Source organism: Ranitomeya variabilis, chromosome 3 (assembly GCF_051348905.1).
Source record: "Ranitomeya variabilis isolate aRanVar5 chromosome 3, aRanVar5.hap1, whole genome shotgun sequence".
In the NCBI taxonomy this organism is placed as follows: Eukaryota; Metazoa; Chordata; class Amphibia; order Anura; family Dendrobatidae; genus Ranitomeya; species Ranitomeya variabilis.
This window is the reverse complement of record NC_135234.1, coordinates 787,747,914-787,766,238: the sequence shown is the minus strand read 5'-3', so window position 1 is coordinate 787,766,238 and position 18,325 is coordinate 787,747,914. Positions and strand designations below refer to the sequence as shown.

The 18,325-nt window shown below is 44.9% G+C and overlaps 1 protein-coding gene across 1 annotated transcript in view; it reads left to right on the top strand.

The window, feature by feature from the left end:
• LOC143817865 (oocyte zinc finger protein XlCOF8.4-like) overlaps nucleotides 1-18,325 on the top strand; it is a 251,108-nt gene that overhangs the window by 79,404 nt on the left and 153,379 nt on the right. The window contains exons 3-5 of the mRNA XM_077299328.1: nucleotides 2,905-3,001; nucleotides 3,083-3,241; nucleotides 14,562-14,682. Of these exons, the coding sequence (XP_077155443.1) occupies nucleotides 2,930-3,001; nucleotides 3,083-3,241; nucleotides 14,562-14,682 (352 nt within the window). The 5' untranslated portion in view covers nucleotides 2,905-2,929. The remainder of the gene's footprint in view (nucleotides 1-2,904; nucleotides 3,002-3,082; nucleotides 3,242-14,561; nucleotides 14,683-18,325) is intronic.

Here is an 18,325-nt window from a genome sequence, read left to right as displayed (position 1 = left end):
AAATTTTCTGCAAGAAATCCGCATTTTTTTTTTTGCGTTTTTTTTCCGGTTTTTTCACGTTTTTTTTAGCATTCTGCAAGCGTAATTAGCTTGCAGAATGCTAAAGTTTTCCAAGCGATCTGTAGCATCGCTTGGAAAACTGACTGACAGGTTGGTCATACTTGTCAAACATAGCGTTTGACAAGTGCGACCAACTTTTTACTATAGATGCTGCTTTTGCAGCATCTATAGTAAAAGATAGAATGTTTAAAAATAATTAAAAAAAATTAAAAAAATGCTTATACTCACCCGCAGACAGCTGATCTCCTCACCGGCGTCCGTTCCGTATAGATGGTGTGTGCGCGCAGGACCTTCCATGACGTCGTGGTCACGTGAGCGGTCACATGACCGGTCTCGACCAATCACAAGACGGCGACGTCAACGGCAGGTCCTTCACCGCACACCAGCTACAGGAACCGAAGCGACAGCGTGCAGTGGAGAGGCGGGAAGACATCGAAGGTGAGTATATGACTATTTTTTATTTTAATTCTTTTTTTTTGACCAATTATATGGTGCCCAGTCCGTGGAGGAGAGTCTCCTCTCCTCCACCCTGGGTACCAACCGCACATAATCTGCTTACTTCCCGCATGGTGGGCACAGCCCCGTGCGGGAAGTAAGCAGATCAATGGACTCCTAGGTGTGCGGAATCCCCTGCAATTCCGCATTTTAATGAACATGTTGCTTTTTTTTCCGCGATGCGATTTTTTCGCGGAAAAAAAGGCTACATTTGCACAAAAAATGCGGAATACACTGAAAATAATGGGAGGCATATGTAAGCGTTTTTTTCGCGTTTTTATCACGTTTTTATAGCGAAAAAACGCGAAAAAAACGCGAAAAATACTGAACGTGTGCACATGGCCTAAATGTTAATTACTAGGTACTATCTGGACAATTAACATGTGGCTGGACAACTTTTCAATTAGCTTTCTGTGGACTCCATTGAAAATACATATATACTGTATATTATATAACAAAACCAATCAATATCTCTCTCATTTGTATTAATTGGAGTGTTGAAATCATATTAAAAAATATATAACATAACACAGATGCAAAAATAAGATTAGCTGCCTTTCTTCTTGGGTATAATACCATTAATATATTTTGACATATACGACCATCTCAGGGATATTGACATCATTGAATAACAGTATATCTCAGTAAAGTAATTAATCTGTGAAAAAGTAATTAATATATATTATTTCCCAGATGGTCAAAATTAGATAGCCGTGTTTGAATTGTTTGGGATATTTTTTGAGAGGTATAAAATGTTAGAGTTTTTCTTTGTTTCTAAAAATCAATTACTGATTGTTACATTCATTATAATGTGTTTTTACTTAGCCAAAGCCCATGTTTTTAATTTGTATATATCTCACATGTTTACACTTTGTTTCTCGTCAGTAACTATGCTAATTAATTAACAATCCAGTGTCTTCACCGGAACCTAGCATAAAGAGTTAAGGCTGAGTCACACATAACGATATCGTTAACGATATCTTTGCAACGTCACGCTTTTGGTGACGTAGCAACGATCCCGCTAACGATCTCGTTATGTGTGACAGCGACCAACGATCAGGCTCCTGCTGGGAGATCGTTGGTCGATGGGAATGATCAGGACCTTTTTTTGGTCGCTGATCACCCGCTGTCATCGCTGGATCGGCGCGTGTGACGCCGATCCAGCGATGTGTTCACTTGTAACCAGGGTAAATATCGGGTTACTAAGCGCAGGGCCGCGCTTAGTAACCCGATATTTACCCTGGTTACCATTGTAAAAGTTAAAAAAAAAACAGTACATACTCACATTCTGATGTCTGTCACGTCCCCCGGCGTCCACAGGGTTAAAACTGCTTTCGGCAAGAGCGCTGCTAATATGCACGCGCTGCTGCCGAGAGCTTCCCTGCACTGAATGTGTCAGCGCCGGCCGTAAAGCAGAGCACAGCGGTGACGTCACCGCTGTTACTGCCGGCGCTGACACATTCAGTGCAGGGAAGCTCTCGGCAGCAGCGCGTGCATAGCAGCAGCGCTCTTGCCAAAAGCAGTTTTAACCCTGTGGACGCCGGCGGGGGACGTGACAGACATCAGAATGTGAGTATGTAGTGTTTTTTTTTTTTTACTTTTACAATGGTAACCAGGGTAAATATCGGGTTACTAAGCGCTGCCCTGCGCTTAGTAACCCGATGTTTACCCTGGTTACCCGGGTGCTGCAGGGGGACTTCGGCATCGTTGAAGACAGTTTCAACGATGCCGAAGTCGTTCCCCTGATCGTTGGTCGCTGGAGAGAGCTGTCTGTGTGACAGCTCCCCAGCGACCACACAACGACTTACCAACGATCACGGCCATGTCTTATCGCTGGTCGTGATCGTTGGTAAGTCGTTTAGTGTAACGGTACCTTAACTCACCAAAATGTCGGACATCATGATTAAGGGTGCGTAGCCACCTGAAACAGGTCGATGTCGCATCATGTAACTGTCAACGCTGATGTTTTATCCTCTGCTGAGCACTTTTTGGTGAATAAAGAAGAAGTTTGTTCACAAGTTCGTTGAGCTGGATTTTTCATGTTTTGATTGCTCCACTCTTTGACACAGCGTTTTCCCTCCTTCGAACACCTAAGGATATCTACTACGGTGAGCTGGACTTTTTCTATTTTCTGTTATATCTGTAGACCCCCCTCCTCATTACACCAGTACCTCACCTGATCTGCATCATTCCGTACAGTTTGGAGTTGGACATTCTGCATAAAATTATGATATGGTTAAAATACTCACTGCCTTAGTACTGCACGTGTGTGTGGTCTGTAAGATTACTGACAGAAAACCTCCCAGTGGTGAATACATACTTATGTCGCATTCTTCCTTTCTCCTTTAGTCTGGTCACATGGTCCTCACTCAGAATGGACAGAGGTCAGATGGCAGAGAGAATCTTGAGCCTGACCCTACAGATTATCTCCCTACTGACCGGAGAGGTGAGGCCACCGATATTGTCTGCTGTGTTTGAAGAGAGTCCAGACAGGCATTTCTAGTGACGCCAATGTCTCCATACACAGGATTACATGGTAGTGAGGAAGATCGGGAACGAGGCTGACGAACTCGACAGGCACCAAGGTCCAATAACTACAGCTCTACATTCACTGCTGCAAAAGAGAAGCAGACCTCAAGAAATCCTGGAAATCACCAACACGATCACTGAGCTGCTGACTGGAGAGGTGACTGCTGGGAAATCATACACTGGAGGATTCTGGGTGATGAGAGGAGACTGCTGGGAGATAACAGTATACACTGGAGGATTCTGGGTGATGAGAGGAGACTGCTGGGAAATCATACACTGGAGGATTCTGGGTGATGAGAGGAGACTGCTGGGAGATTATACAGTATACACTGGAGGATTCTGGGTGATGGGAGGAGAGGAGACTGCTGGGAGATTATACAGTATACACTGGAGGATTCTGGGTGATGAGAGGAGACTGCTGGGAGATTATACATTATACACTGGAGGATTCTGGGTGATGAGGAGAGGAGACTGCTGGGAGATTATACAGTATACACTGGAGGATTCTGGGTGATAGAGAAGACTTCTGGGAGATTATACTGTATACACTGGAGGATTCTGGGTGATGAGAGGAGACTGCTGGGAGATTATACAGTATACACTGGAGGATTCTGGGTGATGAGAGGAGACTGCTGGGAGATTATACTGTATACACTGGAGGATTCTGGGTGATGAGAGGAGACTGCTGGGAGATTATACAGAATACACTGGAGGATTCTGGGTGATGAGAGGAGACTGCTGGGAGATTACACAGTATACACTGGAGGATTCTGGGTGATGTGAGGAGAGGAGACTGCTGGGAGATTATACAGTGTACACTGGAGGATTCTGGGTGATGAGAGGAGACTGCTGGGAGATTACACAGTATACACTGGAGGATTCTGGGTGATGTGAGGAGACTGCTGGGAGATTATACAGTATACACTGGAGGATTCTGGGTGATGAGAGGAAACTGCTGGGAGATTACACAGTATACACTGGAGGATTCTGGGTGATGTGAGGAGAGGAGACTGCTGGGAGATTATACAGTATACACTGGAGGATTCTGGGTGATGAGAGGAGACTGCTGGGAGATTATACAGTATACACTGGAGGATTCTGGGTGATGAGAGGAGACTGCTGGGAGATTATACAGTATACACTGGAGGATTCTGGGTGATGAGGAGACTGCTGGGAGATTATACAGTATACACTGGAGGATTCTGGGTGATGAGAGGAGGCTGCTGGGAGATTATATAGTATACACTGGAGGATTCTGGGTGATGAGAGGAGACTGCTGGGAGATTATATAGTATACACTGGAGGATTCTGGGTGATGAGGAGAGGAGACTGTTGGGAGATTATACAGTGTACACTGGAGGATTCTGGGTGATGAGAGGAGACTGCTGGGAGATTATACAGTATACACTGGAGGATTCTGGGTGATGTGAGGAGAGGAGAGGAGACTGCTGGGATATTGTACAGTATACACTGGAGGATTCTGGGTGATGAGAGGAGACTGCTGGGAGATTATACAGTAGACACTGGAGGATTCTGGGTGATGAGAGGAGACTGCTGGGAGATTATACAGTATACACTGGAGGATTCTGGGTGATGAGAGGAGACTGCTGGGAGATTATACAGTATACACTGGAGGATTCTGGGTGATGTGAGGAGAGGAGACTGCTGGGAGATTATACAGTATACACTGGAGGATTCTGGGTGATGAGAGGAGACTGCTGGGAGATTATACAGTATACACTGGAGGATTCTGGGTGATGTGAGGAGAGGAGACTGCTGGGAGATTATACAGTATACACTGGAGGATTCTGGGTGATGAGAGGAGACTGCTGGGAGATTATACAGTATACACTGGAGGATTCTGGGTGATGAGAGGAGACTGCTGGGAGATTATACAGTGTACACTGGAGGATTCTGGGTGATGTGAGGAGAGGAGACTGCTGGGAGATTATACAGTATACACTGGAGGATTCTGGGTGATGAGAGGAGACTGCGGGGAGATTATACAGTATACACTGGAGGATTCTGGGTGATGAGAGGAGACTGCTGGGAGATTATACACTGGAGGATTCTGGGTGATGAGAGGAGACTGCTGGGAAATTATACAGTATACACTGGAGGATTCTGGGTGATGAGAGGAGACTGCTGGGAGATTATACAGTATACACTGGAGGATTCTGGGTGATGAGAGGAGACTGCTGGGAGATTATACAGTATACACTGGAGGATTCTGGGTGATGTGAGGAGAGGAGACTGCTGGGAGATTATACAGTATACACTGGAGGATTCTGGGTGATGTGAGGAGAGGAGACTGCTGGGAGATTATACAGTATACACTGGAGGATTCTGGGTGATGTGAGGAGAGGAGACTGCTGGGAGATTATACAGTATACACTGGAGGATTCTGGGTGATGAGAGGAGACTGCTGGGAGATTATACAGGATACACTGGAGGATTCTGGGTGATGAGAGGAGACTGCTGGGAAATTATACAGTATACACTGGAGGATTCTGGGTGATGAGAGGAGACTGCTGGGAAATTATACAGTATACACTGGAGGATTCTGGGTGATGAGAGGAGACTGCTGGGAGATTATACAGTATACACTGGAGGATTCTGGGTGATGTGAGGAGAGGAGACTGCTGGGAGATTATACAGTATACACTGGAGGATTCTGGGTGATGTGAGGAGAGGAGACTGCTGGGAGATTATACAGTATACACTGGAGGATTCTGGGTGATGAGAGGAGACTGCTGGGAGATTATACAGTATACACTGGAGGATTCTGGGTGATGTGAGGAGAGGAGACTGCTGGGAGATTATACAGTATACACTGGAGGATTCTGGGTGATGAGAGGAGACTGCTGGGAGATTATACAGTATACACTGGAGGATTCTGGGTGATGAGAGGAGACTGCTGGGAGATTATACAGTGTACACTGGAGGATTCTGGGTGATGTGAGGAGAGGAGACTGCTGGGAGATTATACAGTATACACTGGAGGATTCTGGGTGATGAGAGGAGACTGCGGGGAGATTATACAGTATACACTGGAGGATTCTGGGTGATGAGAGGAGACTGCTGGGAGATTATACACTGGAGGATTCTGGGTGATGAGAGGAGACTGCTGGGAAATTATACAGTATACACTGGAGGATTCTGGGTGATGAGAGGAGACTGCTGGGAGATTATACAGTATACACTGGAGGATTCTGGGTGACACAAAAAAGTATTGAGGCAAGCATATTACAATATAATAAGAGTAGCGTGTATCATATCCGGAACAGAATCCAATATGCAATGAGGACTAATAAGGATCAGCTGAAAGATATAACGCAAAACAAACAAGAAACAACAGCCATAAAGATCCTATATAAAATACTTTTATTTAAACGTCAATACAAAATACCAAAATTGAACAGGTAGAAAGCACAAGGGAGAGGGGCTCCCAAAACCATGACCGGGCCATAGTAAACCGGGCCAGGTGTCCATTCATGAACCAGGACGGCAGCAAAGGTGTACCATTATACCAAATCATGTGCTGCATAAACCCATGTAAAATCAAGGACCATGCCTATAAGTAAATATCCAAAACATGGGCGGTGCAGCAACAAAGCGATCACTATGTCAAAATACACATACCTGAGCTGCAAAACCGGTGCACGACCAGGACAGCTGGGCCAAACCCCAACGCGCGTTTCGGAGCTAACGCAAGGCTCCTTCCTCAGGGGGTAGAAGAATCATGGACCCAATGTGCCTTATATACATTGCCATGGATAGACACACTTGCCGCACCTGCACATCGGCGGTGCAGACCGCCTCCATCATAGCCGCCGGTTACAAGGAACACGTGGGGCCCCACGTGACCAAGCGCCGGACGGCAAGTGGAAGCGTCCACACCGCAGAGTAGCGGGCGCATGCGCACAAGACAAAACATATGAGGATGCCATATTGGAAATGGGCAAGTATCAGGGCGAAACAATATAAAAACATATAATAAGGACAACATAAAAGTGTGAAGTGCTACACCAATGATAACCTAAACCATAATATCAGATGTCAGTATAAAACGATAAACCCACATACAGAGAGCTTATTGACACAATGCAAGGTTTTTTATAGTTGTAATACTGGGCGAAAATAATAAAGAACCAATGCATATCAAAAATTACATATATCTACATATACATATGTGTATAAACATGCATAAACATCCAAATTACACCCAACATCAAAAACGTGCGCAATTTACAATAATGCACCAAAGATGAAAATGTCCAATATAAACAATAACAGCAGCCCAAAAGGATGTTGACACGTGGCCACGGAACAAGACTTGATAGAAGAATCCAAAGATGTTCAAAGGTTCAAATTTATTTCAGTACTAGGCAAAGTAAATATAAAAATGAAAACATAGAAAAGGCACATACGTACAATATTAAAAAGCGAAACACACACAACAAATAGGTATGATTAAAAACGGAATAAAATCATATGGCCAGGACATGGCCAAAGAGGCCACAAGATACACAGCAGGGAAATGGGTCACAAAAATGGGGCAAAAGAGATGTTCTCATTAAGACCATCCGGGTGGATGGTCCGTAAAGTCCACATCCACCTGGTTTCCAATTGGGCCAGGCGTTTGGAGAGAGCACCTCCCCTAATGTTGATGTTTAAAAGATCAATGCCTCTCACCCTAAGCAGTGCTGCATCACAGGAGTGGAGGTCCCTAAAATGTCTGGGCAGTGTTTTTAAAGTGGTAATATCCTCACATTCAGCCGCCGCCAATATACCAAGAACGTGCTCCCTCACTCTGACTTTCAGCTGTCTCGTGGTTAGGCCGATGTATATTAAGCCACATGGACACGTGGCATAGTATATCACGTACCTAGAGGTACATGATATACTTTTTTTGATGGTATAGGTCTTAGTACCATCGGAGCTAGAGAAAGAGGAGCATCGTTCAATATTGGGGCAGGCAACACACCTGCCACAGGGGGAACATCCACTCCGCGGGACAGCACTGCTGAGGAATGTAGTCACCGGTTGACCAACATAGTGACTGCGAGTGAGCTGATCTCTTAAATTTCTAGCCCTCCGAAATGTGAGTGACGGACCGGCTGGAAGAAACTTACTTAGAATTTGGTCAGCTTGTAAAATCGGCCAAGCTCGCCTTATTGCCGCCCGCATGAGGTTGTGTTGGGGATGGAAAGATGTAATAAATCTAATCTGATTGTCTCTCATGGGTTTAGCCTTATTCCTCCCATAAAGAAGGTCATCCCTGTCAGAGTACTTGGCTCTATGATACGCCTTTTTGAGGTTACGTCCACTGTATCCTCTAGAGAGGAAACGCACTTTTAATTCTTTTGCACGAGCCTCAAAATCCTGTTCATTAGAACAGATACGCTTGAGACGTAAAAATTGACCGACAGGGATGGACTTAATCATATGGGAGGGATGGCATGATGAGGCATGCAGGAGGGAATTGGTGGCTGTAGGCTTCCTGAAAATATCAGTTTGGAGCATCCCCTCCGCATCTTTGCAAACAGTAACATCCAGGAAGTCAATCTTGCTCGCATCAGACACCGGGATGAGACGTATGTTTAGGTCATTGTTGTTCAAACCGGAGATAAATTGCGCAAGATCAATGGAGGTGCCCTGCCAGACAAAGAAGATATCGTCGATGTAACGTGCCCAAAACAGGACACGCTCAATCGACCCCTGTTTGTCCGACAGGAATATGTCCCTCTCCCACAGACCCAGGAACAGATTGGCATAGGAGGGCGCGAACGCCGCCCCCATGGCTGTCCCCTGGATCTGTAGGTAGAAGGAACCCTTAAACACAAAGAAATTGTGTGTGAGAGTGAACTCTAATAGCTCCAGGATGAGATCCCTCAATGGTAAAGAAAGAGTGGAAGAGTCCAAGAAAAAACGGACTGCTTTTATACCATCTTGATGTCTGATACTCGTGTAGAGGGATTCTACATCCACAGAAGCTAAAAGGGTATCACTCTCAAAACACAGTCCATCGATCCTGCGCAAGAAGTCCCCGGTATCCTTCAAAAAAGAAGGTAAGGAGGATACAAGAGGCTGCAAGTAATAATCGATCCATGCGTTAACATGCTCGAGAAAATTTCCCCTCCCAGACACGATAGGTCGGCCGGGTGGCACCAATGAGCTCTTATGTATTTTAGGTAGGAGGTATAGAGTAGGAATAGTGGGCTCCTTCACTACCAGTGCCGAAGCCAAATCTTTAGTGACAACATCGTTGTCTAATGCCCTTTTTAAGATGGAATCTAATTTTGACATAAATGCAGAGAGGGGGTTATACGTCAACTTTCTATAGCAGGCGATGTTATTGAGTTGTTTAAATGCCTCCCTCTCATACATTTGTTTTGGCCATACAACGATGTTGCCCCCTTTATCAGCCGGCTTCAGCACTACATCCGGCAGCTCTTGGAGGAACCTCAAACGAGTCCTCTCTTCCTTAGTAAGATTATCCATACCAGAATACCTGGGAATACCCAGAAACTCATTGGATACCACCCGGACAAACAAATCAATGCTGGGACACGATGAAAATGGGGGGAATCTAGTCGAACGAGGACGAATGGATGGGGGGATCTTACCTCCAATGTTCACATGTTCCTCAGATAATTCCTCCAGAACTCTCACAGCCTCTTGTTCCTCCTCTGTAGGAAACAATTTGTAAAAATCATCGTTATAATAGTGTCTTTTAAACAACAATGACCTAGCAAAAATATGTAGATCCTTGATGGCTCCAAAGGTATCAAACCCCGGTGTGGGGGAGAAAGAAAGACCCCTGCCCAAGAGAGACAAATCAGATACAGTAAGATTATGATCACTCAGATTTATTACCTTATTATCACGTCTATTTGTACCAGATCCAGCAGGTGGTCCTCTTTTATATGGATGGTATGCGTGATCACGTAATCGGTGTGAGTCACCATACGATGACTTAGAGACGGAAGATGAATCAGATTGCCCACTGGTGGATGCGATGGAGCTATTGGATGAAACCTTATGAAGATCAGGGTTAGCTCTTTTCCTCCAGAGATAAACTCTTTTATGCTGATAATCTCTGAGATCCCTATTATATTTCGATATGTGACTCTCCCGGATCTTTTTGACGCACTGATCCATAGTTTTATCTAATTCAGTCTCAAAATGTGTCATTTTATCACCCGAACAACCCCTCTTCATCTCTATTTGGGCAGCATCAATAATTTTGTCCAATTCTATAATATCTTCAGAATTTGAATCTATCAAGAGTTGTAAAAATGTCTTGGAGCATATATTACAGGCTTCCTCCCATTTGGCAATAAACTGATCATTATCAACAATAAATGCTGGTATAGTTCTCACTCGCAGTCCACGTGGAATCATACTAGAGGCTACATATTTCTCCAATAGTGAACGATTCCACCAAAGGCGGGATCTTTTCAATAAATAGGTTTTCATCTGTATACATTGTTGGTCCCAATTGTGATCCACACTCTGCTGTGCATCAATGTCCCCTGTACCAAAAACCTGATCAACCTCTAGGTACGTGATATACTATGCCACGTGTCCATGTGGCTTAATATACATCGGCCTAACCACGAGACAGCTGAAAGTCAGAGTGAGGGAGCACGTTCTTGGTATATTGGCGGCGGCTGAATGTGAGGATATTACCACTTTAAAAACACTGCCCAGACATTTTAGGGACCTCCACTCCTGTGATGCAGCACTGCTTAGGGTGAGAGGCATTGATCTTTTAAACATCAACATTAGGGGAGGTGCTCTCTCCAAACGCCTGGCCCAATTGGAAACCAGGTGGATGTGGACTTTACGGACCATCCACCCGGATGGTCTTAATGAGAACATCTCTTTTGCCCCATTTTTGTGACCCATTTCCCTGCTGTGTATCTTGTGGCCTCTTTGGCCATGTCCTGGCCATATGATTTTATTCCGTTTTTAATCATACCTATTTGTTGTGTGTGTTTCGCTTTTTAATATTGTACGTATGTGCCTTTTCTATGTTTTCATTTTTATATTTACTTTGCCTAGTACTGAAATAAATTTGAACCTTTGAACATCTTTGGATTCTTCTATCAAGTCTTGTTCCGTGGCCACGTGTCAACATCCTTTTGGGCTGCTGTTATTGTTTATATTGGACATTTTCATCTTTGGTGCATTATTGTAAATTGCGCACGTTTTTGATGTTGGGTGTAATTTGGATGTTTATGCATGTTTATACACATATGTATATGTAGATATATGTAATTTTTGATATGCATTGGTTCTTTATTATTTTCGCCCAGTATTACAACTATAAAAAACCTTGCATTGTGTCAATAAGCTCTCTGTATGTGGGTTTATCGTTTTATACTGACATCTGATATTATGGTTTAGGTTATCATTGGTGTAGCACTTCACACTTTTATGTTGTCCTTATTATATGTTTTTATATTGTTTCGCCCTGATACTTGCCCATTTCCAATATGGCATCCTCATATGTTTTGTCTTGTGCGCATGCGCCCGCTACTCTGCGGTGTGGACGCTTCCACTTGCCGTCCGGCGCTTGGTCACGTGGGGCCCCACGTGTTCCTTGTAACCGGCGGCTATGATGGAGGCGGTCTGCACCGCCGATGTGCAGGTGCGGCAAGTGTGTCTATCCATGGCAATGTATATAAGGCACATTGGGTCCATGATTCTTCTACCCCCTGAGGAAGGAGCCTTGCGTTAGCTCCGAAACGCGCGTTGGGGTTTGGCCCAGCTGTCCTGGTCGTGCACCGGTTTTGCAGCTCAGGTATGTGTATTTTGACATAGTGATCGCTTTGTTGCTGCACCGCCCATGTTTTGGATATTTACTTATAGGCATGGTCCTTGATTTTACATGGGTTTATGCAGCACATGATTTGGTATAATGGTACACCTTTGCTGCCGTCCTGGTTCATGAATGGACACCTGGCCCGGTTTACTATGGCCCGGTCATGGTTTTGGGAGCCCCTCTCCCTTGTGCTTTCTACCTGTTCAATTTTGGTATTTTGTATTGACGTTTAAATAAAAGTATTTTATATAGGATCTTTATGGCTGTTGTTTCTTGTTTGTTTTGCAGGATTCTGGGTGATGAGAGGAGACTGCTGGGAGATTATACAGTATACACTGGAGGATTCTGGGTGATGTGAGGAGAGGAGACTGCTGGGAGATTATACAGTATACACTGGAGGATTCTGGGTGATGTGAGGAGAGGAGACTGCTGGGAGATTATACAGTATACACTGGAGGATTCTGGGTGATGTGAGGAGAGGAGACTGCTGGGAGATTATACAGTATACACTGGAGGATTCTGGGTGATGAGAGGAGACTGCTGGGAGATTATACAGGATACACTGGAGGATTCTGGGTGAAGAGAGGAGACTGCTGGGAAATTATACAGTATACACTGGAGGATTCTGGGTGATGAGAGGAGACTGCTGGGAAATTATACAGTATACACTGGAGGATTCTGGGTGATGAGAGGAGACTGCTGGGAGATTATACAGTATACACTGGAGGATTCTGGGTGATGTGAGGAGAGGAGACTGCTGGGAGATTATACAGTATACACTGGAGGATTCTGGGTGATGTGAGGAGAGGAGACTGCTGGGAGATTATACAGTATACACTGGAGGATTCTGGGTGATGTGAGGAGAGGAGACTGCTGGGAGATTATACAGTATACACTGGAGGATTCTGGGTGATGTGAGGAGAGGAGACTGCTGGGAGATTATACAGTATACACTGGAGGATTCTGGGTGATGAGAGGAGACTGCTGGGAGATTATACAGTATACACTGGAGGATTCTGGGTGATGTGAGGAGAGGAGACTGCTGGGAGATTATACAGTATACACTGGAGGATTCTGGGTGATGTGAGGAGAGGAGACTGCTGGGAGATTATACAGTATACACTGGAGGATTCTGGGTGATGAGAGGAGACTGTTGGGAGATTATACAGTATACACTGGAGGATTCTGGGTGATGAGAGGAGACTGCTGGGAAATTATACAGTATACACTGGAGGATTCTGGGTGATGAGAGGAGACTGCTGGGAGATTATACAGTATACACTGGAGGATTCTGGGTGATGTGAGGAGAGGAGACTGCTGGGAGATTATACAGTATACACTGGAGGATTCTGGGTGATGAGAGGAGACTGCTGGGAGATTATACAGGATACACTGGAGGATTCTGGGTGATGAGGAGAGGAGAGGAGACTGCTGGGAGATTATACAGTATACACTGGAGGATTCTGGGTGATGAGAGGAGACTGCTGGGAGATTATACAGGATACACTGGAGGATTCTGGGTGATGAGGAGAGGAGAGGAGACTGCTGGGAGATTATACAGGATACACTGGAGGATTCTGGGTGATGACCGGAGAGGAGACTGCTGGGAGATTATACAGTATACACTGGAGGATTCTGGGTGATGTGAGGAGAGGAGACTGCTGGGAGATTATACAGTATACACTGGAGGATTCTGGGTGATGTGAGGAGAGGAGACTGCTGGTAGATTATACAGTATACACTGGAGGATTCTGGGTGATGTGAGGAGAGGAGACTGCTGGGAGATTATACAGTATACACTGGAGGATTCTGGGTGATGTGAGGAGAGGAGACTGCTGGGAGATTATACAGTATACACTGGAGGATTCTGGGTGATGAGAGGAGACTGCTGGGAGATTATACAGTATACACTGGAGGATTCTGGGTGATGAGGAGAGGAGAGGAGACTGCTGGGAGATTATACAGGATACACTGGAGGATTCTGGGTGATGAGGAGAGGAGAGGAGACTGCTGGGAGATTATACAGGATACACTGGAGGATTCTGGGTGATGACCGGAGAGGAGACTGCTGGGAGATTATACAGGATACACTGGAGGATTCTGGGTGATGAGAGGAGACTGCTGGGAGATTATACAGGATACACTGGAGGATTCTGGGTGATGTGAGGAGAGGAGACTGCTGGGAGATTATACAGTATACACTGGAGGATTCTGGGTGATGAGGAGAGGAGAGGAGACTGCTGGGAGATTATACAGGATACACTGGAGGATTCTGGGTGATGAGGAGAGGAGACTGCTGGGAGATTATACAGGATACACTGGAGGATTCTGGGTGATGTGAGGAGAGGAGACTGCTGGGAGATTATACAGTATACACTGGAGGATTCTGGGTGATGAGGAGAGGAGACTGCTGGGAGATTATACAGGATACACTGGAGGATTCTGGGTGATGTGAGGAGAGGAGACTGCTGGGAGATTATACAGGATACACTGGAGGATTCTGGGTGATGAGGAGAGGAGACTGCTGGGAGATTATACAGGATACACTGGAGGATTCTGGGTGATGTGAGGAGAGGAGACTGCTGGGAGATTATACAGTATACACTGGAGGATTCTGGGTGATGCCGCTCTCGTTGGTTGTCAGGTTCCCCTCCGGTGTCAGGACGTCGCTCTCTATTTCTCCGTGGAGGAGTGGGATTATGTAGACGGACACCGGGATCAGTACCAGAACGTTATGGAGGGGCTCCGGCATGTTACCTCACCAGGTAAGGAGAAGTGAAGCCGCCCTCCCGCTCTGTGATGGGGTCTCAGCTCGGCTTCATGTTGCATCGGATTCTTTTGATTCCCATATTAGAGCCATGTGTGAACTATGTTTTATATTATTGTCTGCAGCATTCGTGAATGTTCCTGTGAGCCGGGCCATTGTCCGCATCAGGCAGCTGTAACCACTAAAATGCATATTATCAGAATATGATGTTAAATCAGGGTTTTCTATAATAATTATAAATATGTATTTTTTTTTTAGCTAATCCTTTTTATTTATTTTCATAAATCAAAACAGTTACAAAAATCAACTTATTCCCATACAAATGAGCAACTCTCAGAACATCCCACAAACCCCACCCTACTCTTTACCATGTCCCTACACTGAATAGCACCACCTTGCCTACATGAGATCGCAGCATTTAAGAGGTTTAAATCTTTAATTTCCCCAAAATAGCCTGAAGGTCATTCATCAAATACCAATCCGCCTGCAAGACCGGAGTCACGATCTTATTATCATTGTCTTATCTCATCTTGGGAGCACTTCCCTTCAATAAGTCTCCTCCACTTATTGAAGAACTGCTCCTTTGCTTTTGTTTTATCTCTTTCAGCTTCCAATTTTCCAAGATACAACAGCAGTTTGATATTATTCAACGACTCATTCCTAGTCGGAATCTACACTGTAGTCCAGTGCCTTAGTATACGTTTCTTTGCTAGCATTGCCATATCTTGTAGGAGTGACTTCTTTGCCCCCCACTATCAGCCTCCACAACCTAATGAAAGATCCAAGGCATCGGATCCAGTTCCCAGTCTTCTCCCTGTTGTGAATTCTGCTTTTGGGCTCCCTCCGGTGGTTGTAGGTGGTAATGCAGTTGCCCCTGAGTTGCAGTCCTGGTCAGGTGTATCTGCTGATTGCAGATCTGACTGGGGTATTTAGGCGTGCAGGATTCATTAGTCCTTGCCAGTTGTCAATTGTTGTTGGGAGGTGTTGGACCTCTGCTTGGTTCCTCCTGCCTTTCTGCCAAATCAGCAAAGATAAGTGTCTGGTTTTTTTTTCCTGTGGCACACATGTTGTGTGCTTCACAATTCAGTGCTATTCTTTGTGTTTTCTTGTCCAGCTTAGATTGTGTCAGTATTTTCTCAGTCTTGCTGGATTCTCTGGAGTGGCAGATATACATTCCATGTCTTTAGTTAGATTGTGGAACTTTTTGTATTATCTGCTGTGGATATTTTTGGAAGGGTTTTAATACTGACCGCCTAGTTATCTGTCCTATGTTTTCCTATTTAGCTAGAGTGGCCTCTTTTGCTAAATCCTGTTTTCTACCTGCGTGTGTCTATTCTTCTCCTACTCACAGTCATTATTCGTGGGGGGCTGCCTATCCTTTGGGGGTCTGCTCTGAGGCAAGATAGCATTCCCATTTCCATCTATAGGGGTATTTAGTCCTCTGGCTGCGTTGAGGTGTTTAGGAACTGTTAGGCCCACCCCACGGCTACTTCTAGTTGCGGTGTTAGTTCAGGATTGCGGTCAGTACAGGTTCCACCAACTCCAGAGAAAGTTTCATGTGGCTCCAAGGTCACCAGATCATAACAGTACAACTGGCCCATAATGAGTTAAATGCATCTCAGAAGAAGGGAAGAAAAGTGTTGAGCCATTTTTTTTTCTGCAGTCTGTTTTGTCTTTTTTTCCCTCTTTATTTATGGGTGGCTGAGGAGTCTTGTGCCAGCATGGATGTTCAGGAATTAGCTTCTCGTGTAGACCAGCTTGCTGCTAGGGTACAGGGTATTTCTGATTATATTGTTCAGACTCCAGCTTTAGAACCGAAGATTCCTACTCCTGATTTGTTTTTTGGTGATAGGTCCAAATTTTTGGGGTTTAAAAATAATTGTAAATTGTTTTTTGCTCTGAGACCGCGATCCTCTGGTGATTCCATTCAGCAGGTTAAAATTGTCATCTCCCTGCTGCGTGGTGATCCACAGGATTGGGCATTTTCCCTGGAATCTGGGAATCCGGCCTTGCTTAATGTAGATTCCTTTTTTCAGGCTTTAGGATTATTATATGATGAACCGAATTCTGTGGATCAAGCGGAGAAAACCTTGTTGGCCCTGTCTCAGGGTCAAGAGGCGGCAGAATTGTTTTGTCAGAAATTTAGAAAATGGTCTGTGTTGACTAAATGGAATGATGATGCTTTGGTGGCAATTTTCAGAAAGGGTCTTTCTGAATCCGTTAAAGATGTTATGGTGGGGTTTCCCACGCCTTCCGGTCTGAGTGATTCTATGTCTCTGGCCATTCAGGTTGATCGGCGCTTAGAACTGTGCGCGCTGTGGCGTCGTCCTCAGAGCCAATTCCTGAGCCAATGCAGTGTGATAGGATTTTGTCTAGAACAGAACGACAAGGATTCAGACGTCAGAATGGGTTGTGTTATTATTGTGGCGACGCTTCTCATGTCATGCCCTAAGCGGACAAAGAGGATCGCTACCATCAGTACTGTACAACCTAAATTTCTGTTATCGGTGTCCTTGATTTGCTCATTGTCATCATTCTCTGTCATGGCATTTGTGGATTCAGGCGCCGCCTTGAACTTAATGGATTTTGAGTTTGCCAGGCGTTGTGGTTTTCCCTTGCAGCCTTTGCAGAACCCTATTCCTTTAAGGGGGATTGATGCTACACCTTTGGCTAAAAATAAGCCTCAGTTTTGGACACAGGTGACCATGCACATGGCGCCAGCCCATCAGGAAGATTGTCGATTTCTGGTGTTGCATAATTTGCATGATGTTATCGTGCTGGGTTTCCCGTGGTTGCAGGTACATAATCCTGTATTGGATTGGAAATCTATGTGTGTGACTAGTTGGGGTTGTCAGGGGGTTCATAATGATGTTCCTTTGATGTCAATCTCCTCTTCTTCCTCTTCTGAAATTCCAGAGTTTTTGTCTGATTTTCAGGATGTATTCGATGAGCCCAAGTCCAGTTCCCTTCCACCGCACAGGGACTGTGATTGTGCTATTGACTTGATTCCAGGCAGTAAGTTTCCTAAGGGTTGACTTTTCAACCTGTCTGTGCCTGAACATACCGCCATGCGGAGTTATGTTAAGGAGTCTTTGGAGAAAGGGCATATTCGGCCATCTTCTTCACCGTTGGGAGCAGGTTTTTTTTTTGTTGCTAAGAAGGATGGCTCCTTGAGACCTTGTATTGATTATCGCCTCTTGAATAAGATCACTGTCAAGTTTCAATACCCTTTACCTTTGCTTTCCAATTTGTTTGCTAGGATTAAGGGGGCTAGTTGGTTTACTAAGATTGACCTTCGGGGGGCATATAATCTTGTTCGTATTAAACAGGGTGATGAATGGAAAACTGCGTTTAATACGCCCGAAGGCCATTTTGAATACCTTGTGATGCCATTCGGGCTCACTAACGCTCCATCTGTTTTTCAATCCTTCATGCATGATATCTTCGTGACTTATATTGATAAATTCTTGATTGTATATTTGGACGATATTTTGATTTTTTCCGATGATTGGAAGTCTCATGTGGAACAGGTCAGGATGGTATTTCAGATCCTTCGTGACAATGCTTTGTTTGTGAAGGCGTCTAAGTGTCTCTTTGGGGTGCAGAAGGTTTCTTTTTTGGGCTTTATTTTTTCTCCCTCA